Source organism: Psilocybe cubensis, chromosome 10, assembly GCF_017499595.1.
Source record: "Psilocybe cubensis strain MGC-MH-2018 chromosome 10, whole genome shotgun sequence".
Classification (NCBI taxonomy): domain Eukaryota; kingdom Fungi; phylum Basidiomycota; class Agaricomycetes; order Agaricales; family Agrocybaceae; genus Psilocybe; species Psilocybe cubensis.
Window position 1 is genome coordinate 2,193,672 of NC_063008.1, and position 22,915 is coordinate 2,216,586.

General features: G+C 50.1%; 9 protein-coding genes across 9 annotated transcripts; 8 read left to right on the plus strand and 1 right to left on the minus strand.

Annotated features, from left to right (window-relative positions):
- Positions 1-1,709: 1,709 nt before the first annotated feature.
- On the minus strand, positions 1,710-3,096 carry JR316_0010945 (uncharacterized protein; the record flags this gene model as incomplete). Its single annotated transcript, XM_047896609.1, has 4 exons — positions 1,710-2,261; positions 2,319-2,411; positions 2,462-2,819; positions 2,870-3,096. 4 exons carry the CDS (start codon positions 3,094-3,096, stop codon positions 1,710-1,712), a joined length of 1,230 nt encoding a protein of 409 aa, XP_047744654.1.
- Positions 3,097-3,520: 424 nt separating this feature from the next.
- JR316_0010946 (uncharacterized protein) lies at positions 3,521-4,032 on the plus strand (the record flags this gene model as incomplete). Its single annotated transcript, XM_047896610.1, has 3 exons — positions 3,521-3,556; positions 3,605-3,788; positions 3,845-4,032. The coding sequence occupies 3 exons, from the start codon at positions 3,521-3,523 to the stop codon at positions 4,030-4,032; spliced, it is 408 nt and encodes a 135-aa protein (XP_047744655.1).
- A 151-nt stretch (positions 4,033-4,183) lies between these two features.
- JR316_0010947 (uncharacterized protein) lies at positions 4,184-7,698 on the plus strand (the record flags this gene model as incomplete). The annotated part of the gene is made up of 6 exons (XM_047896611.1): positions 4,184-4,301; positions 4,364-4,429; positions 4,482-5,013; positions 5,072-5,728; positions 5,788-6,619; positions 6,670-7,698. 6 exons carry the CDS (start codon positions 4,184-4,186, stop codon positions 7,696-7,698), a joined length of 3,234 nt encoding a protein of 1,077 aa, XP_047744656.1.
- Positions 7,699-8,255: 557 nt separating this feature from the next.
- JR316_0010948 (uncharacterized protein) lies at positions 8,256-9,093 on the plus strand (the record flags this gene model as incomplete). The annotated part of the gene is made up of 3 exons (XM_047896612.1): positions 8,256-8,424; positions 8,548-8,597; positions 8,671-9,093. 3 exons carry the CDS (start codon positions 8,256-8,258, stop codon positions 9,091-9,093), a joined length of 642 nt encoding a protein of 213 aa, XP_047744657.1.
- A 345-nt stretch (positions 9,094-9,438) lies between these two features.
- On the plus strand, positions 9,439-11,552 carry JR316_0010949 (Beta-hexosaminidase; the record flags this gene model as incomplete). The annotated part of the gene is made up of 7 exons (XM_047896613.1): positions 9,439-9,492; positions 9,592-9,697; positions 9,818-9,916; positions 9,976-10,018; positions 10,096-10,247; positions 10,302-10,322; positions 10,372-11,552. 7 exons carry the CDS (start codon positions 9,439-9,441, stop codon positions 11,550-11,552), a joined length of 1,656 nt encoding a protein of 551 aa, XP_047744658.1.
- Positions 11,553-14,080: 2,528 nt separating this feature from the next.
- Positions 14,081-14,968, plus strand: JR316_0010950 (uncharacterized protein; the record flags this gene model as incomplete). Its single annotated transcript, XM_047896614.1, has 2 exons — positions 14,081-14,149; positions 14,204-14,968. The coding sequence occupies 2 exons, from the start codon at positions 14,081-14,083 to the stop codon at positions 14,966-14,968; spliced, it is 834 nt and encodes a 277-aa protein (XP_047744659.1).
- Positions 14,969-15,232: 264 nt separating this feature from the next.
- JR316_0010951 (uncharacterized protein) lies at positions 15,233-17,525 on the plus strand (the record flags this gene model as incomplete). The annotated part of the gene is made up of 7 exons (XM_047896615.1): positions 15,233-15,425; positions 15,483-15,553; positions 15,607-15,756; positions 15,837-16,031; positions 16,119-16,481; positions 16,529-16,558; positions 16,677-17,525. The coding sequence occupies 7 exons, from the start codon at positions 15,233-15,235 to the stop codon at positions 17,523-17,525; spliced, it is 1,851 nt and encodes a 616-aa protein (XP_047744660.1).
- A 1,235-nt stretch (positions 17,526-18,760) lies between these two features.
- JR316_0010952 (uncharacterized protein) lies at positions 18,761-19,197 on the plus strand (the record flags this gene model as incomplete). The annotated part of the gene is made up of 2 exons (XM_047896616.1): positions 18,761-18,787; positions 18,850-19,197. The coding sequence occupies 2 exons, from the start codon at positions 18,761-18,763 to the stop codon at positions 19,195-19,197; spliced, it is 375 nt and encodes a 124-aa protein (XP_047744661.1).
- Positions 19,198-21,060: 1,863 nt separating this feature from the next.
- On the plus strand, positions 21,061-21,823 carry JR316_0010953 (uncharacterized protein; the record flags this gene model as incomplete). Its single annotated transcript, XM_047896617.1, has 3 exons — positions 21,061-21,597; positions 21,640-21,714; positions 21,785-21,823. The coding sequence occupies 3 exons, from the start codon at positions 21,061-21,063 to the stop codon at positions 21,821-21,823; spliced, it is 651 nt and encodes a 216-aa protein (XP_047744662.1).
- Positions 21,824-22,915: the final 1,092 nt, after the last annotated feature.

Here is a 22,915-nt window from a genome sequence, read left to right on the forward strand (position 1 = left end):
AATTCAGTGTTTTCAACATCAACATATATAGTGGAAACATCTTTAAGAGGCTTTCAAATTGCTTCAGAAACTACAGATTCTAAGAGGAACAAAATTATTTAAGACTGAATTCATAGAGGCAGAATCGATTCAGCGATTCTGATTCTGAGGCGATTCAGCGTCTTCCCACGCTTCTGATGACCTGAATCGCCTCTGAATTGCGTCGCTGAATCGCCACTAAATTGTCCACTCTGACCTCCAATATATTGGTCTCAGCAGCAAAATATCATACTCAATACTTCAATTAAATGAAAAGGGCTATGCATCACTATGCATGCCATGTCAGTTGAAAATTGCAGAAACAAACTTTGCTATTTTGCTGAATCAGAAACGTGATACATGAGTAAAGCAAATTTTATCCAGGGGGGGTCAGAGTGAATCGCGCTCCGACTGAATCCTGACCTGAATCGTGTCAGAATCGCCTCTTAATCGTCGACTCTGAGCTCCCCTGATATATACCCCATTTGGTCATTCGCTTTCCGTTTTAAGTATATTCTTCGTTTTGCTTCGCTTCGTTTTGCTTTGCTTGGCGAGGTGAGGTGAGGTGATTGAGTCAGATGAGGTAAGCCCCGTCCCCCCGCCCCACCCAAGAGACACGGAACGGGGACACTAGTCACTAGCGCGCCCTATGATGAGAAGAGAGTAATTTTTTACGTCCGAGTTCAATAAACAAAAATAAACGAGTAAGAACGAAAATGAGAAAAAGGTAGTGAGACGAAAAGAGAATAACGATAACGATAACGATTACGCTAGTTATACACCAAAAAAGTCACCCGAGTCAGGAGTCAGGAGTCAAGACGAGGGTGGGAAAAGTTGAAGGAAGTAACGAGGATGGAAGGGATGGACCTATACGGCGGAAGGCGGAATGTGCAGCAGCAGTAGCAGTAGGGATAGTACTTATAGTACGTGTACATATATAAATACATACATATATACCGGTGACTAGAGACTAAAGAACTAAAGAACTAAAGATACATACATACGCGCACACGCAGCGAGCAGTGCTGGCTAGATAGACAGTACACACAAGCACAAGTGTCAAGCAGACAGAGTTCGTCCCGTCGTTAGTGAGTTTGGGTCTGGGTCTGGGTCGCGGTCGCGGTCGCAGTCCAACGCAGGGAACATGAAGACGCAACGCAGCTTGATCTTGGTCCGGGGGTAGGGGGGGTCAGGACAAGGAGGATACAATTAATCAAGGAACCGCGTGTGCGTGGCGGCGCGTGGCGGTATGGGAAGATAAAAGGCAGAATTGTAAAAACCAAAAACCGAAACGGAAACCAAAACTGAAAATGAAGTGGAAGTGGGAAGGGCAAAGATTAAGATGAAAACAAAGGCAAAGGCAAAGGCGAAGAGACAGACGAAGACAAACCAACGAAAGCAGCGGGCAATAAAGATACTATAGATGGGGACCATCAGATCAACGAAAGCGAGCGGAGATGAGGGAGAGGGAGAGAGTGGGGGATGAGGTGGGGAAGGGGAGGAGGGTAAGAAGGGAAAGGGAAAGAGGAAAGAGGAGGGAAGAAGAGGCACGGCCGTGGTATACAAAAGTCAAAAAAAGCATTCAAGATTTCATCAATACATCATCATCAAATCCAATCCAATCCAGTTCATTTCATTTCAATCCAACAACACACCACCCATTCCATTCCATTAACCCAACTTAATCCCCCTCAATCAACCTCGTTCTCCTCCTCCTCGCGGTCCATGAGCACCCCGCGCACGGGCGTCGCCTCGCGCTGCCTCTGCTCAATCGCCAGCCGCTGCTGCTGCCGCTGCGCGCCGTCCAGTGCAACCTTCGGCGCACCAGCGATCGCCTCGGAGAACGCGAACGCGAGCCCGACGGAGGCGCTGACGAGGCGCCATTGCTTGCCGAGGACGTCGAGGCCTACGACGCCTGCGCGGGCGGCGATGGTCGGGTACGGGTACGCGGTCTGCAGCGCGACGCGGATGATGCCTGCTGTGAGCGGGTCGAGCGGGAGCGCGGGGGGTGTGGGTTTATTGTTGGGGCTTAGACTCAGGTGGGATGGAGAGGAGGAGCGGGAGGGGGAAGGGGAGGTGGTAGGGTTGAAGGAGATGATGTACCCTGCGAGGGTGGGCACGATGAGGGTGGGCAGGGCCCAGTGGAGGAGGACGAGCCAGAATGCGGATGTTTGGAATACGGAGAGAGGGGGGTAGAAGACGGTGAGTGTGGGCCCCGTGCCTGCGACGGGCACGACGGGGACCTGGGGCGCTGTGGGTTAAATGGGTGTGTGGTGAGGTGAGGCTGTGAATGGACGTACAGATATGGACTTCCACGGGATGATGGTGGAGATGATGTAGAGCAGCTCGAAGACGGCGGTGAGGGACCAGATGTTCCGCGAGTTTGAGAGGAACTGGTGGATTGGTGAGTTGGTTGGTGATAAGGATGTGTGGGGGTACTCACGAGGCGGAGAGAGGTGATCATCTCGTAGCCGTTTTGGAGGGCCTCTTCTTGCTTTGTCTCGAGGGTCGCCTTGACCTCTGAGGCCTTGGGGAGACGCTCGATGATACTCTTTGCGGGGCTCGGTGGGAGCGGGGGCAGACTGCTGGGAGTGGTGAGGTCGATCTGGCGAGGCGACTTGGCTGGGGTTGTCTCTGCTGGGGAGAAGGGGTGCTTGAGGAAGGTGGAGACATCGCGGAGGTCCTTTGGCGGGGTGGCCTCCTTGATCGGATCAAGAGGCAGCACGCGACTGGCGCGTCCGAGAGATGAGCGTGGTTTCTCGATCGTGTCTGGGGTTGAAGATGATGGTGCAAAGCGTCCGCTGGAGATAGATAGTGAGAATCAGATAAGATTAGGAGAATAGGGGCGTACCTTTGGGGAATAGGCTGCGGCTGGAGACTGCGCTTCCGGCGGCCAAAGAGGCCAGCAAAGGTAGGGTCATCCTCGAGCGCGTCCTGGTTGGAGTCGAGGTGCTTCTTGATTCTGGCCTGGAGCTCGTCCTTTGTGCCCTGGTCGCTGAGACGGAGGGCGACGGCGATTTCCTGGAGCTCAGACTTTTTCTTGGGCTGGAGGGCGCCCGTGTATGCTGTGGGGGCCATGGCGGGGGAGGAGGAGGACAAGAACAAGGTGCGACAGTAAACAAAGTCCCGCCCCACGTGCACAGTGTTGACGTGTATTTACGCGAAGAGACACGTGATGAGAGGCTATTTTTGTCTGTGGCGTACCACTGCAGCGGGTCCATCAGCATAATCCCCTTGGATACACTCCATCTGCCATTTGTATCTTTAAAAAGAGAGCACACGCCTAGAGCTCTCATCACCCACTCCTTTCATTACTTTCTCTCGTTCTTGGGCAGGCCCTCTTCGTCATGTACTCTCCTCTCTATCTTTTCGCTTTCCTTGGTCTCTTTGCTTGCCAGGGTCTGTATCTATTGTTCTTCAGAGATGCCCCCTACTCACCCTCCCAGCAGCGCTCGCTCGATTCAATGTCACCTTTGGAAACGGAATCCTTACGACAGACCAGATGCTCAACATCCCAGACAGTGCCGTCAAGACTGCAGTACGTTGGTCCATTTTCCACCCGATCACATGCTTATCGCGCCCTTAGTGTGCCGCCACATGCACAACTGCCAACACCACCCTCCTAGCCTGCGACGACGACATCTCTTGCCTCTGTAGCAATGCTACCGTCAACGCTTTCGTTGGCTGCGAGAGCTGTATGCTCAACTACCTTATCGCTGTCAACAAGCCCGCACCCGTCCCCCTCGCCGGTTCAAACCCCCTCGTCACCGGTGCGTCTGCAATATACCCCAAACTTGACCCTCCGTTCTGATCTTTTATCCTCAAGCCTATGCCGCACAGTGCAAAAGCGATGGAAATATTATCCTCGCCGCAAACCAGAGCGCCCTGTCTCTCCCAGACACTTGGGATGGGCCTTTCGTCGCAGTGCTGCCTACAGGTGGTGCAGCAGTAACAGTCATTGTAGGAGCCGTGTTGGGTCTCTCTGCGCTCTTGATCTTGTCAAACCTCGAGTAGTAGATATTCTAGTACATACGTTACGGTAGAGAGATATGGAATAATTTATGTGGGGCATGTTCCCACGTGAGCATGATTCAAAGTCCGCATCTACTAGGTGGCAAAATAAATCTTTCAACTTGCATCTCAACAGTTTCCTCCTCCTCCAACCATGTCCCAGTACAAATCTGCAATTCGTTCCCAACCACAATCAGACTCTGCTCCTACTTCAAAGTACAGAGAGCAGGCTCGGCAGCTCCAGGAAGCCTTTCCTCGCTGGACCAATGAAGGTAACACCTCTTTTTTTACCATCCAATCCATCCAAACTCTAGCGCTCATCACTACCATCCAGACCTCCAGCTTCTTCTAGCTGAAGTCAACGGAGACATCCAACTAGCAGCGACCAAACTCACAGATGGTCCGTTCTCTTTCATTCATTCATTCATGCATGCTCGCTCATCATCATTCAGGCACTGTCGAGCAATGGGACGAAGTATCGCGCAAAAAGGACAAGAAGGCATCCGCCACCTCTGCCCACCCTTCAAAGTCGGCCGCGGGGGGCACTGCCAGGGGCGACGCGCGTGGAGGACGGGGCGGACGAGGCGGGCGGGGCGGTGCTGCTGGACGCGGTGGTGCCGCAACACGCGGTCGCGGCGGTCCCCCCAGGGGCGCTCCCCAGGCCAACGGCCATGCGGCCCATCATGCGCCTGCACCTACCAACGGTGTTGCTTCGACCTCGGCTGCTCCTGCGCCTGCCCATGATGACTCGGCCAAACACGAGGCTCCGGCCGCTCATGACCAGCAACAGCAGAATGGCGCTGCTTGGCCAGAGCCTGCTGCTCCTCAGACAGAGTCGACTTGGGCTGCACCTGCGACTGCTTCCAAGGATCTGAATGGCTCCGCCCATACACCAACTCCTACTACTACTTCCACCACTGCCGCTTCCAAGCTGGCTGCCAAATCCCCCGCTACCTCGAAGCTATCTTGGGCACAAATTGCTCGGTATGTAGTCACAGCCTTCTTTTTTGTATGTTATTTTTAAGTGTATGTTCTACTCTAGGCCTCAAGAGAAGCCAGCTGTAGTTGCTCCCCCTCGTCCTCCCCAACAACAACCCACCCAGGCTCCTCCCGCACCACCTTCCATTCCTCCGCCTGAACCCGCAGCACAGGAGCCTGAAGCCCCTTCAGAGTCACATGAGCATGGATGGGAGGAGCCAACGACTGTCGAAGCGCCTACATGGGACGATGATCCCCAAGCGAGTCAGCCGGTGGCCGCCGAGCCCTGGCCTCCATCATCAACGGAAACAGCGGCGGAGCCTGCCAAAGTCGAAGCATCCCCCGCACCAGCTGCGCCAGCTGTCATACAGCCCGAAGTCAAGCCAGAGCCCGAGGAAGCGTCTGTTCCTGAGCCTGCTGTCCCAGAACAGCAGCCCAAAGTGGAAACCGCCAAGACTATCTCGCCCCCTGTGGCCGCTGCTGTTGCTGTTTCGCCAGCAGTCGTCGCTCCTGCTACACCTGCGTTGTCGGCTCAGCCCACCGCGACCCCATCGCCGAAGCTTACGACACGACCTGCAGTGCAGTCACACAGAAGCAGTGCACGCTACAAGGTTACGGATCAGCCGGTGACGATGCCTATTTCGTTTGGCTCCGGACTTGAGAAAGTGGGTATGCAGTTTGGAAGTTTGAGTTTGGCGGGTGATGGTTCGGTCACTGTCTTGTGCGTATATTTTTTTTTTCTTTTGTATTTGCGGGTGAATTTCTTATGTGTTTTGTTAGGCCCGAGCCTGAAGCGCCTGCTGCTCCTTCGGAACCTGCTTCACCTCCTGTTGCCCAAGTCAAGGCTCAGGAACCAACTCCTGCGCCTGCCGCCCCCCCAGCTACCGCACCCGCTGCATCGACCTCGCTCACCTCGGTGTTCCAGCAACAACAGCAACAACCCCAACAACAAACACTCGCCCCTCCTCAGACATCAGTTACCCATCACACCATCCCCACGTCCATCTCTCAACCCACGCCACCTACTCAAAATGCTACAGCGCACACGGCTGCTGTGAACTCGCCACTGCAGCCGTTTGCCCAGCAGCAAAATTCTACTACCACTTCTCAGCAATCGCTCAGCAGCAACAACAATAACACCGCCCCTGCTAGCACCACCCATCAGACTCCACAACAGCATCAGCAACCGCCTAATCTCCATCAACAACCTCAGCATCAGCCACAGCAACAACAGCACATCCAACAGCATCTGCCGCAACAGTTGCAGCAGAACCATACCGCGCATCAACAGCAGCAGCAGCATTCGTACGCCCAGCATGGGCTGCCTACGCATCTTGACCCTGCGACTCAGCAGCAGCAGGTTCAGGCGCCGGTGCAGCAGCAGCAGCAGCAACAGCCGCTGCAGGCTGCTGCACACTCGAGTTATTATAGGGGCGCGGAGGGTGCGGCGTCTTCGCCGTATGGGTTCCATGCGCCCACGCCCCCCGCTGCGCAGGCTCAGGCGAATTCGTATGGTTCGTTTGGGCAGCTTGGTGCCCAGGCACAGCATCAGCAGGGATCTCACCTTGGTGGGTTCGCGTCTTCTGATTATGGATATCCCGAGAATTCGAGGGTAAGTTTTTTTTCTCTTTGGTTTGTATGGGTTTGAATGTATGGTGTTAGGCTTTCTATGAGACGTATGCCCAGCAGACTGGATTTGGCGGGAGGAACCCGTTGGTCCATGATGATGTCAAGGGTATCCCTGGATCGCAGCAGCCTACTGATCTTTCTATCCCTCCTACTACTGGACAGGCTCCTCAGCAACATGCATCGCAGCCTACGAACCAGCCGCAATCCGCTACCGGCCAAGGCCCTCAGCAGTCATACCCTCCTCCCGTTCCTTACTACTACACCCACGCGTACCCGCAGAACCAGTACTACGGCACGCCGTACAGCTCTGGATACGTCCCTCAGCCATTCGTCAAGTACCCGACGATGTTCCAGCCTGGCCCGCCTGGCCCTGGATCGGCCGCTAACCCGTCCGCGAAGCAGCCTGCGGGCAATGTAGGTGTTGGCGTACAGCCGCAGACGAACCCGTATAACCCGGGCTTGTACCAGCAGGGCTACGACGACTACCAGACGCACGCGCATCACTCGCAGCACCAGCACTCGCACAGTCTTGGACTGTCCCAGGGCGGTGTGGGTGTGGGTGTGGGCTCTGGGGAGTATGGGAAGCAGTTGTATGGAGGTGCGAATCAGGGGGGTATGCAGGCGTTTATGGGGCTCGGTGGGCAGTCGGGTGCTGGAGGTGCTGGAGGGCCAGCGGCGAATGCGGGACCGAGGAGTGCGGCGTCGCCTGAGGCGGCGTACAAGCCGTATGCGAGCAAGGATGTCGCGTCGGGTCCCAATAGGGGTGCGCCTGGGGTGCAGCAAGGTGGGCAGGGGGGTCAGGGTCAGCCGCAGGGCCAGGGACAGGGTCCGGCGCAGGGAGGAGGAGGTGGTGGGCCGCAGGGACAGGGGTTCTATGGTGGGAATAGGTTTGGGAGCGGTGTGGGTGTTGGAGGTGCTGGGTCTGGTGTGGGCGGTGTGGGTGGACCGCAGCAAGGTGGACATCATCAGCAGCAGGGCGGTCCACATCTTGGGTACCCGCAAGCTGGGAATGAGCCGAATTTTTATGGGTATCAGCCTAGGCAGCAGGGGTATTGGCAGTAGATGAGATCAGATCAGAGGCTGGGTTTGAGGATGCTGTGGAGTGTCCGTTGTATTTTACTTTAGGTTTTTTCTTTTTTTTCTCTCTTTTTTTTTCACTCGTACTTGCGTCGCTTTTTTTTCTCTTTCTTTCTTGGTCCGCTTGCAACACCTCACGCTGTTTTTTCTCTCCGTTCTCTCAGTCTGTTACTGTCGGTTGACCTCTCCACTCACACTCAACACACACATGCACATACTTGTTGTTTCATGCCCACCACCACCCCGCACCCCCTCACGCGCACGCTTCATCCATTGATTCATTTCTAATATCGTACAATCGAATACATGTTCTCGTATCTCAGACTTCTCTACTTTTCTTTCTGTATGTGTATACCGCAATGCAATCCTTGAGGCTTTCCACATTGATACGTTCTCATCTCTATACGTACCATGGTTTGATTTTGGGATGTTGTGATTGAGTGTCGTAATCTAATCTAATCCATTCTATCTTCCGATTTCGTGGGTTGCCCTGCCTCAGGCCTGCCCTTTTTGCTTTGCTTTGCTTTTGCTTTGTTGCTTCCATGCCACCATCCGTCACTGTTCGTCGGTCTATCCGGTGGTTGCCTGACGAGGCGTCCGAGCCGACGCATACGGTCGTTATCACTGGCCACTCGGGTATCTTTGTGGATGTGAGGTTTAAGAAGGGGACGGGTGAGGTCGATTGGGGGTTTGCGGGCTATCGATATCAGCGTGTGTATTTCTTTATTTTTTTTCTTTGTCTTGTCGGCTCCGCCTCCTCTTCCCTTTTGTTTTTCCAAGTTAGATATTGGGTTGGGTTTTTGATGCCTTGAAATTGATACTTGTTGTGTTTAGTTTCGGAGGATACGGTGCAGTTTAAACATCATATTGATTCGAGGACGCTCGTGAGTCGTTTTGAGTCCTTTTCTTTATAGTTTTTGTTTACTCAGGTATTTGTTGCTACTTTACACTGTACAGGACCCGCTGTCCGTCGTAGATATAGGCAAAAACAGCACGCTACCTAATGGACAGACTCTAGAGTGTGGGGAGATGGTCAACCCTGATACTGGGAAGATGACGCGATACGAGGAAATTTGGGAGGATCTTGCCCTTCCTGTTGATTCAGATTTCGCTGATTCGGAATTACCTGAAGGCGCAGAGTCGGAGGTGGAGGTGGAGGTGGTTAGAAAGAGTGAGCAAGAGGATGGGCCGGGGTGTTGGTGGTATGCTCAGGTGGGAGGGTGGAGCGTTGGGTTGGGTAGAGGGCTGGATGGAGAGTTTTGGGCATTTCAGGCGAGGTTGGTGGTAGTAGGGGATGAAGATGAAGGGGGCCTAGTGAAGAAGTGGGAGAAGGTGTATGCTACTTCTAATTGTCCTGAAACTGGACCATGGTTAGAGTAGAATTGCATAGAGGGAATCATCATTCGAGCGTTCGAAAAGTGTGCAACCTTTGAGGTGATTGTAAGTACCGCACCGCGATGACCGCCCCGGTCCGCGATCTTGATGGTGGGTATCTGCTTCCGAGCCCCTGTCCTATGCTGCAACTGTCGACTTGCCTTTGCATTTGCTTTTCCGGCGCTGTTCGTTCGAGTATCTTGTCCCGTAAAGTAAGTCTCTACCTCACACCTACTACCCTGGGCTCTTATGCTAGTACTGAGCGCGAGCTGATCTATGCTGCTCTATGACTGGTAGTTAGCTAGGGAGACACTCTCCAACGAGTGATATTGAGATTTCAGATTCAGTAACATGACAGGTTTGGGTTTGACCGTTACGGAGGAGGTAAAGCGGAGAGTCGGGCAGGTAAGCTAGTCTCTTTTTTGATCCTGATCGCAAATTCCAATCAACTCATTTTTGAACACGAACACGACGACTCGCATTGAACGGTTCGTGCGAGTGTAGCACTTTGTGCTGGGCTTTCATGGATACGATGTCAGCGATGATATCAAGACGCTGATTCAGAAGTATTATATCGGGAATGTGATTCTTATGAAGCGGAATGTGCAAAGTGGGTTATGTTTTTTTTTTTTTTTTTTGCTTTTTCTTTCTTTCTTTCTGTTTCTCGTCGTGCGTCGGCGGTGCTCAGGTTAGCTGTGTATGACATGTCATGGTAACATTGAATTTATAGGTGCGGCGCAGACGAAGAGACTCGTGGATGCGCTGCAGACTTTGGCGAGAGAGGCGGGGCAGGAACAACCGATGATGATTGGGATCGACCAGGAGAATGGTGCGTTCTGCTACAGTCGGCGTGATACTATTGTTACGCTTACTTACATACGACCTTAGGACTCGTGTCGGCGTTCAGCTCACCCACCGCTGGGACTACGTTGTACGTGCATTCCACAAAAAGCTGTTTGGAGATGCGCGTTTGGTGATGTCTGATGTGTGTTGTGATTAATTAATTAGCCCTGGGGCGATGGCGCTTGGTGCGACGGGCTCTGTTGAGCTTGCGGAGAGCATTGCAAAGGCGTCAGCGGATGAATTGAGTATGGTTGGGATTAATTGGGTGTATGGGCCCGTGGCGGATGTAAACACGGATTCGAGGAACCCGGTTATTGGTGTGTTATAGTCTTCTCTTCGGGTGAACTGAAAACTGACCTGCAATTTGTTAGGTGTGCGCTCGTTTGGAGATGGTGTGTATTATCTTTTGTGGTTGATAAAAATCTTATGCATATTGTACAGATCCGGAGAAAGTGGCAAAGTATGTGGTGGCGACTGCGCGCGGGCATGCGGCGGGCGGCGTCGCGTCGTGCGGGAAGCATTTCCCAGGACACGGGGACACGCACGTCGACTCGCACCTCGCGTTGCCCGTGATCCGCAAAACGCACGCCGAACTCGCAGCACAGGAGCTCGTCCCGTTCCGCGCACTCGTCGACGCGCGCGTGCCGAGCATTATGACGGGGCATATGGCGCTGCCGCTGGTGACGGGGGACGAGAGCCCGGCGTCGTTGGCGGGAGAGGTGACGCGGGGGTTGTTGAGGGGGGAGATGGGGTACGAGGGCGTGGTTGTGACGGACTGTTTGGAGATGGATGCAGTGGCGGATGTGAAGCAGGGCGGGTGTGGGATTGAGGAGGGCGCGGTGAGGGCGTTGGAGGCGGGGGCGGATGTGGTGATGATTTGCCATACTTTTGCGAGGCAGGTTGGTGCGGTAAAGGAGGTGTATGAGGCGTTGTGGCAGGGAAGGATTACGTTGCAGGCGTTGGAGGAGAGCGAGGTGAGGGTACGAAAGATGAAGGAGGTGTTTGGGAAGCAGCAGAGTGATGAGGGAGATTGGGGGATGAAATTTATGGAGATGAAGATGCAGAATGAGGATGTTAGTCGCAAGGCATATTTGCAGAGCACGACGGTGGTGTGGAATGGCGCGGGGGTTATCCCGCTCAAAGTGGACACGGTTGTGCTGTTTACGCCTGAACCGGAGAGCGTGAATCGCGCGGTAGACTCGGGAGACGGCGTGCTAAAGACCAGTGATGGCGTTGTGAGGAACACGGCTGCTCCGTACTACCTCTCGCTGGCAAAGTCGCTGGAGAAGAGTGTCAATGTGAGGCATGTTGTGTACGCTGCTGGGCAGGAGCCTGCTGCGGTGGGCAACGACGAGGGCGTAATTTTTGTGATGCGCAACGCGGATCTCAGGGCATGGCAGATTGAATACCTCGACAAGTTGGTGGAGAATATTCAAGTTCCTTTGGTGCTTCTGTCGAGCTGCGGGCCGTATGATCTGGGCCACGGCGCGGGGGAAAGGTTTGCAGACTGGACGGGGTATGTCGCCACATATGAGTTTACGGCAGAGGCGCTCGATGCGGCGGCGGGTGTTATTCTGGGCACGGACCATTGTCATGGGAAGCTGCCGGTGGTGGTTGGATAGTGTTTGTGGGGTTTATTCGTTGTTCTCGAGAATTTGAGAGTATCAAGATGTTCAATCCTCTTCCGCTCCGTTGATTTTTGTCGTCTCATGTCCCGTATGTTGTCAATTTTTTCTCTGAAGATCTGATGAACGATAAGAACTATTGCAGTGTGTGCAATTATGTGAGTCACTTGCACTTAGCGGTGACGTTATCGACGATCTATCATGCCCGGATTAGGAAGGTCATTTCCCTTGCAATTCCCGTTATGGTAATTAAATGAGTGGCCCCTTTCACTTCTATTCGACTGAAACATTCGTTCCTCCTATTATTTCTCACTGTCAGTCTCGCCCAGTGTATTCCATCACTTTATTTCCTCGCCAAGTTTCCGAATGGCCGAGGTGTCACTCAAGAAGCTCACCTCGAGGTGTGTGTACGCTTGCACACAACACGTGCAATAGAACAACGAAAACAAAACATAACAAACACCACACAACCCATTCCCTCTATAAAAACCCCCCTTTCAATCTCCTAAATCCCCATCGCCTCTTGGTTCTCTACCACTACCATCTACCTTCAACCAAGGCGGTCAACATGCCACCTCCTCACGGCATACTATTACTTATAACATCTCAACATCGCTCGGCGTCTAATACGTACACCGCCCTTCTACAGGCACACGATGACGATGGCGACACAATTTGATACCCGCCATGCACAACCAGCATGGAGCGGGTGACTAGGTATCCTCTTCCATCTCTCAACCGTAATACCTGACCACACCGCTTGGTGTTGGCATAGAACAGGACACTTTGGGCCTCCCACCTTTTGTCGATGCACTCCCATCAATCCGCGGTCTGGCCTAACGACTACAAGGTAGCGCGAGGTAGACGTGTGATCTCCGCCGCGAGGCGTTGTACTCCGATGTCAGTTGTTCCGGGCAGTGAAGGGTAAATTGTTGCTTCACACGTCCATGATACATGCTCGGACGCAACGTTCTCAAGGAGGTCTGGACGGAACAGGTACTAGATTTCTCCTTTAGGCGCTCACCGGATGGGAGTTAGCTTAAAGGGGGGTCTAGGCGGAGCGGGCCTACTTGCGAAGGCGCTTAGACCGGCACCCGATGGGGTGCTCCTTCGTCAAGTTGCGGTCTGTCTTTTTCCGGAGGTGGCACAAAGACTAGTAAGACTCCCTAGCAGCGCGGAGTCCCTGCTAGCGAGGTACTTGAAAATCTTCTGTGACGTGCTTAAATGATTGGCGGTGCTCAGCATGGGTGGACTGCTCGAAGAGAGTATTGGTTGATGAGAGGTGAGTCCTCATCCTCCTCATCATCGAAGTTTGTTTTGATGCAATTGATTCAAGGTCGAGGGTATCTTGCAAGGCGCAACAATACCATACTGTTAACTATTTAATCATCGTGGGCTTATACCATTGTGTACTGATATTTTTCTTCCTTAGAGTTGTCGCCTACCTCCAAATGGCTCGAAGTCGCTCAAGATATACATCATTTCCCACCAATCGTTATTTGTTGAGCGAGTTCTATGGCCCCGGAGCGCGACGTCCAGAACTGATAATTTTTATCTTCTTATTTGTGATGGTCATTGCTGATCGACCTATTCATTTACTCCGACTCCCTATATATCGATTATCGATATGCATGAACTATTCAGAAATTGACATCGTGCTCCAATCATTTCCTTGCGGCGACATGGTATGTGCTCTATCTATTTAATCTTCTCTATCTAATGTGAACTTCGTTTAGTCTATGACGCAGTGCCCGACATCAGATCCATAATACGTTAAAGACCGCCTGTGTCATGGCTCGTGTCGAAATTCCAGATTCGAATGTTGTCTCGTGCGAGTGCGAACGTCGAGAACGGCATTAAAAAATAGCCGCACCCTCGAGTCAGATTCTTAGTGAGCTGAAGGGCCAATATGGTTTGTTTTCTTATACAAATGAATACGAACATTTATACTAATATAGATCTAGTGGATCGTATAGATTACACGCACATACAATGGCCTCTTCTTGTGTTCTCAGTTTCATTTTTTCTGTTTTTTCTGTTTCTATGTTTGCTATTTCCTCATTCTGTACACGATTCACTATTTTTCTGTTTCCTCTCATCTTATTCTAGTACTCACGTATACCAAAAAGCATCACATCCTTGTCACGTCTCTGAATCTTTCTCTTTGTCCCAATTCGTTAAAACCATATGACATCAAAATACGTTGAACTAAATATATATATCCCGCGATATTTGTCATGCGGATACAAACCATTTATTATGTGATCGAACCACAGTATCTGTGAAGCATTTCAATGATCCTATACTTGCTATTTTGATTTTCAACGCCTGTTGCGACCTTCAAACCGGCTGTACAAATTGATATCTGCGCCAGTCTTGGGTTTCAGCGTAGTATAGTTTGCGGCACTGAACCTATCATCTTATCTAATGAGTAATGTAGCACGTGGCGCTGTAACATACACAGCCTTAGTTAGTGTTTGTTGCCCACAACTCTCGTTCTCGTCTCTTTCTCTGTCAATCTCACCATGAAAAAGTTGTTTGGCCACAAGCCAAAGACAGGCAAGTCCGCCCTAGGGTCGAGAGACTTTAGTGAGGTGTGTAGCCCAGCAGGATCTTTCGCTGATCACGCGTACTCACTCCCTATCCAGGACGGCCTCAGGCCACCGATACCCACCCCACTCTACAACAAACATGCCACCCACGGGAACCCAATGGCTGGTCCTCTCAACCAGCCATTTGCCGGGCACCATGTCACTGACGAAGAGCTCTGGGAGGTCGTCCAGCCCACCCCTTCCTCCACCGCCGATTCGCCGCGTATACCGGGTGTGCAGCCCCCGCCCCCGCCGAGTATCAAGGCCCCGCCGTCCCGCTCGGGCTCGTTCACCTCCCTGCCGCAGTCTCATGGAACGGGCGGAATATCTGCATCCGCTGCGCCCCCGCGATCGGCGTCTCCGATGAGCACGGTCACGAACACGTCGAATAAGCTGGTGAAGAACCATCCAAGTGTGGCGGCAGCTGGGGGAGGGAGCAGGAAGAAGAGTCAGACGTCGGCACCGGTCGCGGTGGGGATACTAAGGGCGCTCGAGCCCCCGCGCATGGTGCCGAATGACCCGCAGATGATGATACCCAGGGCGTCGTCCGAGGAGCGCAGGTCTGTGTCGGATAATGGCGAGAGAGAGAAGAAGAAAGGGTTCTGGGGGTCGAAGGATAAGGAGAGGGAGCGGGAGCGTCTGAAAGAGATGGAGAGGGAGCATCAGATGCGGGAGATGGCGGTCGCACGCGAACGGGAACGAGAGCGAGAGACTCGACCGCAGGAGTACGAGCGCGGCAGGGAACAGCGGCGAGACGAGGACAGCCAGGCCGAGCTTACGCGCATGATTGGCAAGTTGCCAACATCTGATGTGTCGCATTGATCTAATTTTCTGTCCTAGGTTACCTCACTGCGACCGCCTCGGAGGACTGGGCTCTTGTGCTCGAAGTCTGCGATCGTGCGTCGGCGAGCGAGCACAATGCGAAGGAGGCTGTCAGAGCGCTGCGGCGCGAATTCAAGTAGTGATTTTTTCTAAAGTTGTCTTTGCGTCTGCGCTAATCAGCATGACGCGCTAGATATGGTGAACCGCCCGCGCAGCTCTCGGCCGCCAGAGTACGTCCCCGATTTCATTTATTCTGCGTAGAAAATGACTCAGATCGACATCGTGAAGCTTTGGGCGATTATGCTGCGCAATTCAAACGACCTGTTTATCGCCCAGTCGACGTCGCGCAAGTTTTTGGACACGATCGAGGACCTGCTGTCGTCTGCACGCACCTCGCCCGTTGTACGCGAACGTCTGTTGGAAGTTGTCGCAGCTGCGGCGTATGCTAGTGGGAATAGTATGTGTTTATTTATTTATTTTGGGCTGATGATATGTTGATTTATCCTCTTTACAGAAAAAGGGAGTGATAGAGAAGGATTTAAAGGGTTGTGGCGGCGCGTCAAGCCATTCGATAAACCTGATGAGGTGTTTCTTAATTCATTTACAATGTGTGGAATTCGAGGCTCATTGATACAAAGGGAGTGCCATTTGATACTGACGACGCGATGTTTAATCCACCGACTGCGACGACCGTAGGCGGCCGAGTGTCGGGCTTTGATGTGCCCACTGTATTGTACCAGGAAGCTAGCCCGCTGCCTGAGGATTCGGCGCCCAATACGCCTGTACCCGTCAGTGCCTTTTCTCCTTTTCGGAGCTTGTACTCATCATCATCACTGAAAATTGCTGATTACCCCCGGTGATTGTACAGAACCCGCATCTAAACGCGAACCCGAATGGCAAGAGACGCAAATCGCCGACACGCAACAACCGGATTATACCATTGGACGAAGACATGCGGAGGCTTTTCCAGGAGTGCAAGATCGCTCAGGGCAATGCGTCGTTGCTTGCTCAAGCCCTGGCGCTGGCAAAGCCGGAGGAGTTGAAGAAGCAGGATATTATCAAGGTTCGTTGTCCTTTTTTTTGGCATCTCTCTGTGTTGTAGAATCAATGATATCGAAACGTCATTGTGCCGATTGTTTTAATTATCTAGGAGTTCTATGCGAAATGTAGGGCGTCACAAGAGCTTATATTTGCGCAGATCCCATGGGCGTCGTCGCTTGCGGAAAAGTCTATTGCGATGCGAGATAAAGATCGGGATAGGGATAAGCATGGGCGTAGCCGTAAAGTCTCTTCCAATGACTCGCATACCAACAACACAGCTGCGGTTAATGGGAAAGCAACGGACCCGCCTCCGCCGCTGGATGCAACTATTGAGGAACAGCTGCTGGCTGCGTTACTTGCAGCGAACGCGGAGCTTATGGAGGCACTTAAGGTGTATGATGACCTCAAGCGGGTTGCATTGGAGAGGCGGATTGAGGATCAAAGTCGGAGGGATGCGAGGAGTGCGCGGAGGGTGGGTGCTTTTTTTTCTTTTATCTTTTCTTGTCTTTTCTTTGTTAGTGCACCCTTGTGCTGGCGACGGGATGTCGGGTGTACGTTTATTGGACGGAGCACGTTGCATTCTCTACCTTTTTTTTCTCTTCCTTTTTTCCTTTTTTTGCTCATCGAGTCGAGGTGTATTAATTGGTTTGAAAACATGGCATAACAGGCCCGCGACCAGCTGCCGGCCGAGCCGCTGGGAAGCGACGCAGCGTTTGGCAGCCGCGAGCGCGAACGATCGCGGTCGAGATCAAGAACACCCTCGCCGGAGTCCCGTTCGAACTCGCCGTACCCGTCGACACTCACTCAGCCAAACCCACACCCACATCCACAAATTCACGCCCATGCCCCTCCTGCACACACACATGCGCACGTCCAGCCCCGCTCACTCCCTGTCCCGATGTCGCTCCCCGACCCCGAGCAAAACCTCGCGCCGCCCCCTGCGGCGCCGCACGGGCCCCGCCTGCCTGCACATGGCGCGTCATCGCAGCATTCCGTGCGCTCGGTGCATTCGCGGACGCCATCGCCCGGTTCCCCCGCACGGGATAAGTTTGGGAATGGGAACACGAAGTATTATGCAGACTCGGTGTCGTCACACACTGCTGTTGTTAATGGGAATGTGCAGGGAGATGGGGAAGAGGAAGAAGAGGAAGAATACTTTTACCCGACGAAGCCGAGTGCGAAGGCGCTGGGCAAGCGGAAGTTAGTCGAGCCTGAGCCGGATCCCACCTTCCCCGCCTCGGGCAATGGGGCCTCATTCGACCCAGACGATATATACTACGGCATCGGCGGCGGTGCGGGGGGTGGGGGAGGAAGAGATCATCCACCATTTGGCGTCGGGGCGGGACACGACGACGACGACGATGAGGACGATGATAGTAGAGGTAGGGAGTACACTTTGTTCCGCCCCAAAGTCAACTTTGTGTATGATGCTGTGGCGGAGAGGGAGATGATGCGGATGCGGATGTTGCAGGAACAGCAGCAACAACAGCTTGTGGCAACAAATGGCGTGCATTAAGGATACTGGGGCTTGGTCAAGTTTAATATTTCGAGCGGGGATCGTGCTTATGCTTGTGGTTTTGCTGGTGGTCGTGTCGTGCTTGTGGTCGTGTTTGTTGGCGTGTTTGTTCTTGTCCTTGTGATTGTGATTGTGGTAGTTGGGATGTTGTTTTTAGTGGATCTTTCTTATTTGCTTTCTTTTCTTTATGTTGCACATTTGTTAGCTGTTCTACTCAAGTTCTGCTTACTATATACAGATTGGTTGTTTTATGGATTGTTTTTTTTAAAATATACAATGTTTGAGAACTGCAAGGTTTAAATTTGACATTTGCTTGATTCTGCTATCAACTTTCAAATAAGGCTTTCACATCCTTAAATGGCCCTTTACAGCTACTTTCATATCAATAGGCCTAAAATGAAAATTTACACATACACGGAGAATGAAATTTCAGTTGGCGGAGCTTGGATGTGAGTCCGGCAATATGCCAAGATATTCGGCGGGCATATATATAGAACACAACACGTAAAAGTTTAGGGGAAAATATAATTTTTTCAGAGTTGATTATAGGGTGACGCTATGGTGTTAGGTTTTGTGTCATTCAGATTGCACTCCAAAAACATTTTTAAGGCCATTTCTTTCTCGACTTTGGCAATATGTCAACACATCATTGAAGATCGTGCTACTGTTCAAAACAGCTCAAAATAGAAACATAGCCGAAATGACTTGCTTACAACAGGTTTAAAGTCTGCCTGTATGTGTATATTTTCATTTTAGGCCTATCGATATGAAAGTAGCTGTAAAGCAAGAAAATGTTACTATTACAATGGCCAAGAGGTTTTACATCTGCAAACCGATGCCAACCCCAAGGGGGTACCGTGATTTGGATCGGCAATATCGGGTTGGCCCTTGGCGGGCCCTTGAAAAGAATCCTAGTCAAAAAAAATTTTTGAACTTTTTTGGGTTTTGATGACCTCACAGAGGACTTGTATTGATATATTAGTGCCAATTAAGCCTTTTAATGTGCAGATAAATTAATATATGCCTCAATATTGCATCAATAGAACTATTTTACGGATGAGTAGGAGTCAATTGATCAAAATAGGATAAGACACTTGGCTCGGAAAGTAGCAGGCCATGATGACATCATTCTGAACTTAGTCTGAGATTGTTGCAAAGTCCTCAATGAATGCTGTTCACTTTACATAGGCTCATACTTAATTCTATTCCTTACTTGCACTGACAAAAAGTATATTATGCAAGCTACCTCTGACCCTACAAAGGTATGCAACAGGAAAATTTGAAGCAGCTAAGTATACTTGTACTCAGTGCACTTAACCTATAGTCCGTGTCCTTGAAAGCCAACCCACCCATTGTTAATGGGTTTGTTACATGCCCCAAATGCCAAGTTCCTATTAAGGCGGATACCTTTGGATTATCCAACTACTATTGCCACCAGGAAATCACTACCTATAGAGGAAATCAGTGTAGGCAAGAGAAAATTGAGAAGAAGCAAAAGGCAGATAAACAACAGGCAAAAGAACAAGCAGTCTTTTCAAGCTTCTTCAAACCCAAGGCCCTGCTGGTTTTGCCTACCATATTTGCACCTGCGCTTGTCAAGTCATCAGCTGCAAGACCAGTATCTATTGCCTCCATCATTGGCAAAAGTGACAAGACCTCCAAATGCCTTTGAGGCCTTTGAAGGCAGGTCAATGTTTCATGTGACTAAATAATGTTGCCTAAAACATTTCAATAAAATTTGAAGGCGCTCTAAACATTTAGAGGGCATTTAGATGCTCTCCAGACATTTGTGCAGCTCCAAATGCATCATCAATGATTTCATGTACTTACAGTTATCTTCAAATTATTTATTTGCCATTAAACCTTGATAGAATCATTGAACAAAGATATAAAAGAAGAGCAAAACATTTAGTGTAAATTTATGTCCATCCTGTTAAACGACTATTACTTAATGTAGATTACGTTCAACCATGTGGCTCTTAAAGTCATATGATAAGTCATGTGAGTAGATTACTAAGTAGATAGATGACTAAGTACTGTATAGTAGTTACTGTCACTAGTCACATGTAACGCACATTAGGTGTATATAAGGGCAACGCTAGTGCCCTCTAATAACAAGCGGTTTTCATAACCCACTTGAGTAGCTACAACTCAAGTAACACGACCCAAAGGGTAAGTATTAAATCAAGTCCTTAGCCACTGCATATATAGACTGTGTAGAGTAGTCTTGGGCACATCTTGCTGCTCAACAGGTTATGGGCCCCGCAGCCATAACAACGCAGGCTTGTTAGCCTTGCTGTCAATGGCACTAGCCTAGGGACAGTACTTGCCCTCATGCTGCTCTGAAAGATAACACCTATTTTTGGCAATCTAGATGAGTGTGCAAAGATTTTAATCTCGATTGGATTTTAGATCTGATCTTGAGATTGATTAGGCCTGACCAGCTCAACTGTTTCCTTCTATTTTAAGTCCAGGATGTGAGAAAAGCCTTGCTGACTTATTCTTGTCATAGGCTCAAACTTTAAGTGTACTAAGAATGTCTTCCAAAGCAACCGTATCCATTTCCAAATTTCCCAAATTTGATGGTTCCAACTATCATAAATGGGCTGACAAAATGCTTCCCATATTCCTCCTGACTGGCATTGATGGAGTTATTTCTGGAGATGTCGTAGCCCCTTCTCCAATTGAAGGAGAGCCTGCATTCCCAAACCCCGTTGCTCCGGCAACAACTGTTATCGCAGCTCAAGTTGAGCTGTGGAAAATCCAATTCCAACGCTGGTCACAAAGATCTTTGTCATTCAGGAAAGCAATGAAAGACTTTAAGGAGCAGAATTCTAAGGCACTAGGTGTCATTGTGAATTCCTTGATCCCATCTATTTGAGAAACAGTCAAGGGAAAGACCGCGAAGGGAGCATGGGACAATCTGAAAGCAAAATACAATAAAGTTCAATTTGTTGAAGTGATAGAGGATTTTAAACATCTGACTACCTTCAAATTTGATCTTTCAGATCCTACCCCTCAGCTGGCCCGTTTCAGAGCCATCTACAAGCATGTCAAACAGGTCGAAACAACAGATCTAGTATCCAAGACCATAGCATGTCTCATTTTATTCTCACGTTTACCCCTTGCGGTATTGCCTAACCAACTGCCCTCCATATATCAAAGTTTAATCAATGATTATGGAGATAAAACCAAGATTAACGCAATAAAGCTGGAGGATATCTCTGCTGACATTTGTAATTGTTGGAAAGCGCGGTTTGGTAATGTGGATGACAGGCAAAAGCCTAAAAAGGGTACAACATATGACCCTAAGCCTGCACCAAAGGCCGGCCCTTCCCGGGCACCGCATTAGTTGGCTGAATGCAATACTGCAATCCGACCAAAAGGGGAACACCCCCACTATCATCCTTTGAAGACCCCTAATCAGGGACAGTCTCAGGGTGATAATCAGGAGAAGAGAATTTGTAAGCATGCCCCACAAGGCAAAGGCAAGCACCGTATACAAGGCAATACAGCCTTAGCGGATGATATCTTTATGGCATCAACATCAGTGGTTTTCGAACCAGCAATTCCAGCTCCCACCACGTTGAGGATCATAGAGATCAATAGTAGAGGAAGTATATCCTCCCGTACCTCTGCTCTGGCTGGGCCCTGGAGAAATCCGGACACGCGCATGGTGCCATACCCGGCTCCTGCTACCATACGCAGTCTCGCTTCCAGAATTGGAATAAAGCCTACTTTTCAGGCACTCCAGATCATGGAAAGCATTACCACAAGCAGCTTACAGATTCCCTCGGATGTCTCCTTTGCAGAGAGGTTGAAGACTCCGCCCGTCAACTCTGAAACCATTGATGATCACATGGTTGTTAATGGTAAGATTACATCTTTGGAGATCGAAAAGCTTAATAATGAGCTATTTGGACCGGAATCAAAGCAATGGGGTGATATCCCAAACTTTGATGATCAGAGAGAACGGTCTCCTGATGTTCCTATTGAGGAACGTGTGGATTATGAAGAGGACAATGAAGATCTCTACGATGGTTACTATGATGACCATTTTATTGATAGGCAAGTAAGTTCTAGTTCTAGCAATTGGACCATAAATAACGCTAAGATTCCCACAGAGACTACCCCATCTAGAGATGACAACGACTTAACAGTCGACCGGCCAGAGGAGGAAGAGTTCCCTGTAGATATTTACTACTCATTTGTATATGATGTATACCAAAAATATTTATCTCATTTTGCGTGTTGTCTAGATTGCAAAGAAAAAGGAACTGAAAAACCCAAAAAGATGAAAAAAGCCATAACAGCTTGCTTAATGGACAGTAGTGCTAGTGTGCACTTTACTGGCAATAAGTCTGATTTTGCGAGTTACCAAGACTTTGCTGAGAATAATCGACCTATTTTGCAAACTGTCACTACCACAGTGCCTATTACTGGTTTTGGAACAGTCTTCGTAGAAGTGGTTTCATACTCTAAGGATTCCGGACATGAAGTCCGCCGTCTCCATCCTGTTCTATATATAGAACAATTACATGTCCGATTAATGTCGATGGGACAACTTCTGTCGTCCGGCATGACTATAGAAGGAACAGCTAAAGTCCTTTGGTTTTTTGATTTGCCTGAAAAATCATATGGCCTACAAGCCAGGGCAGATTCAATTGAATTGAACAGACATCCAATGTATTGGGTGCATACACACATTGTCTCCAGAGAAGACATTAGCATGTTATCTTTGACTCTTCAAGAGTCAAGTGACCTTTGGCATTGACGCCTTAGTCATCCCTCTAACAATGTCCTTAGACATTTTAGGGACTCCACAAAAAACTTTCCCAAAATAAGTGTACCCAAGGATAAAAATGTCTGTGAAGGCTGCGCGAAGGGTAAAATGACTGACAAGTCATATAATGAAAACCCCAAACGCGCAAAGAAGCCTTTTGATTGTATCCATTGTGATCTTAAGACATTTTCTATTTATTTCTATGTAAATACTTCATGTTCTTTTTGGACGATTACACACCACATGTCTGGCTCTACTTCCTTAAAAAGAAGAGTGATGTCACCACGGCTATGAATTCTTTCAAGACTATGGTGGAAAAATAGTATGGTACCTCCGTCAAAGAGTACTTCTTTGATAATGGCAGAGAATTTGTTAGTACCAAGTTCTTGGAAGGGCTGCAAAATGCCGGTACACATGCCTGTTTTACAGCTCCCTATGCTCATCAGAGCAATGGTCGAGCTGAAAGATTAAACAGGACAATTATGGAAAAGTCCAAAGCAATGAGGCATTATACCTGTCTACCGGATAGCTGGTGGCAATTTTGCTGTGCCTACGCTGTCTTTCTATACAATAGGACTCCGGTAAAACGCATTGAGTAGAAGACACC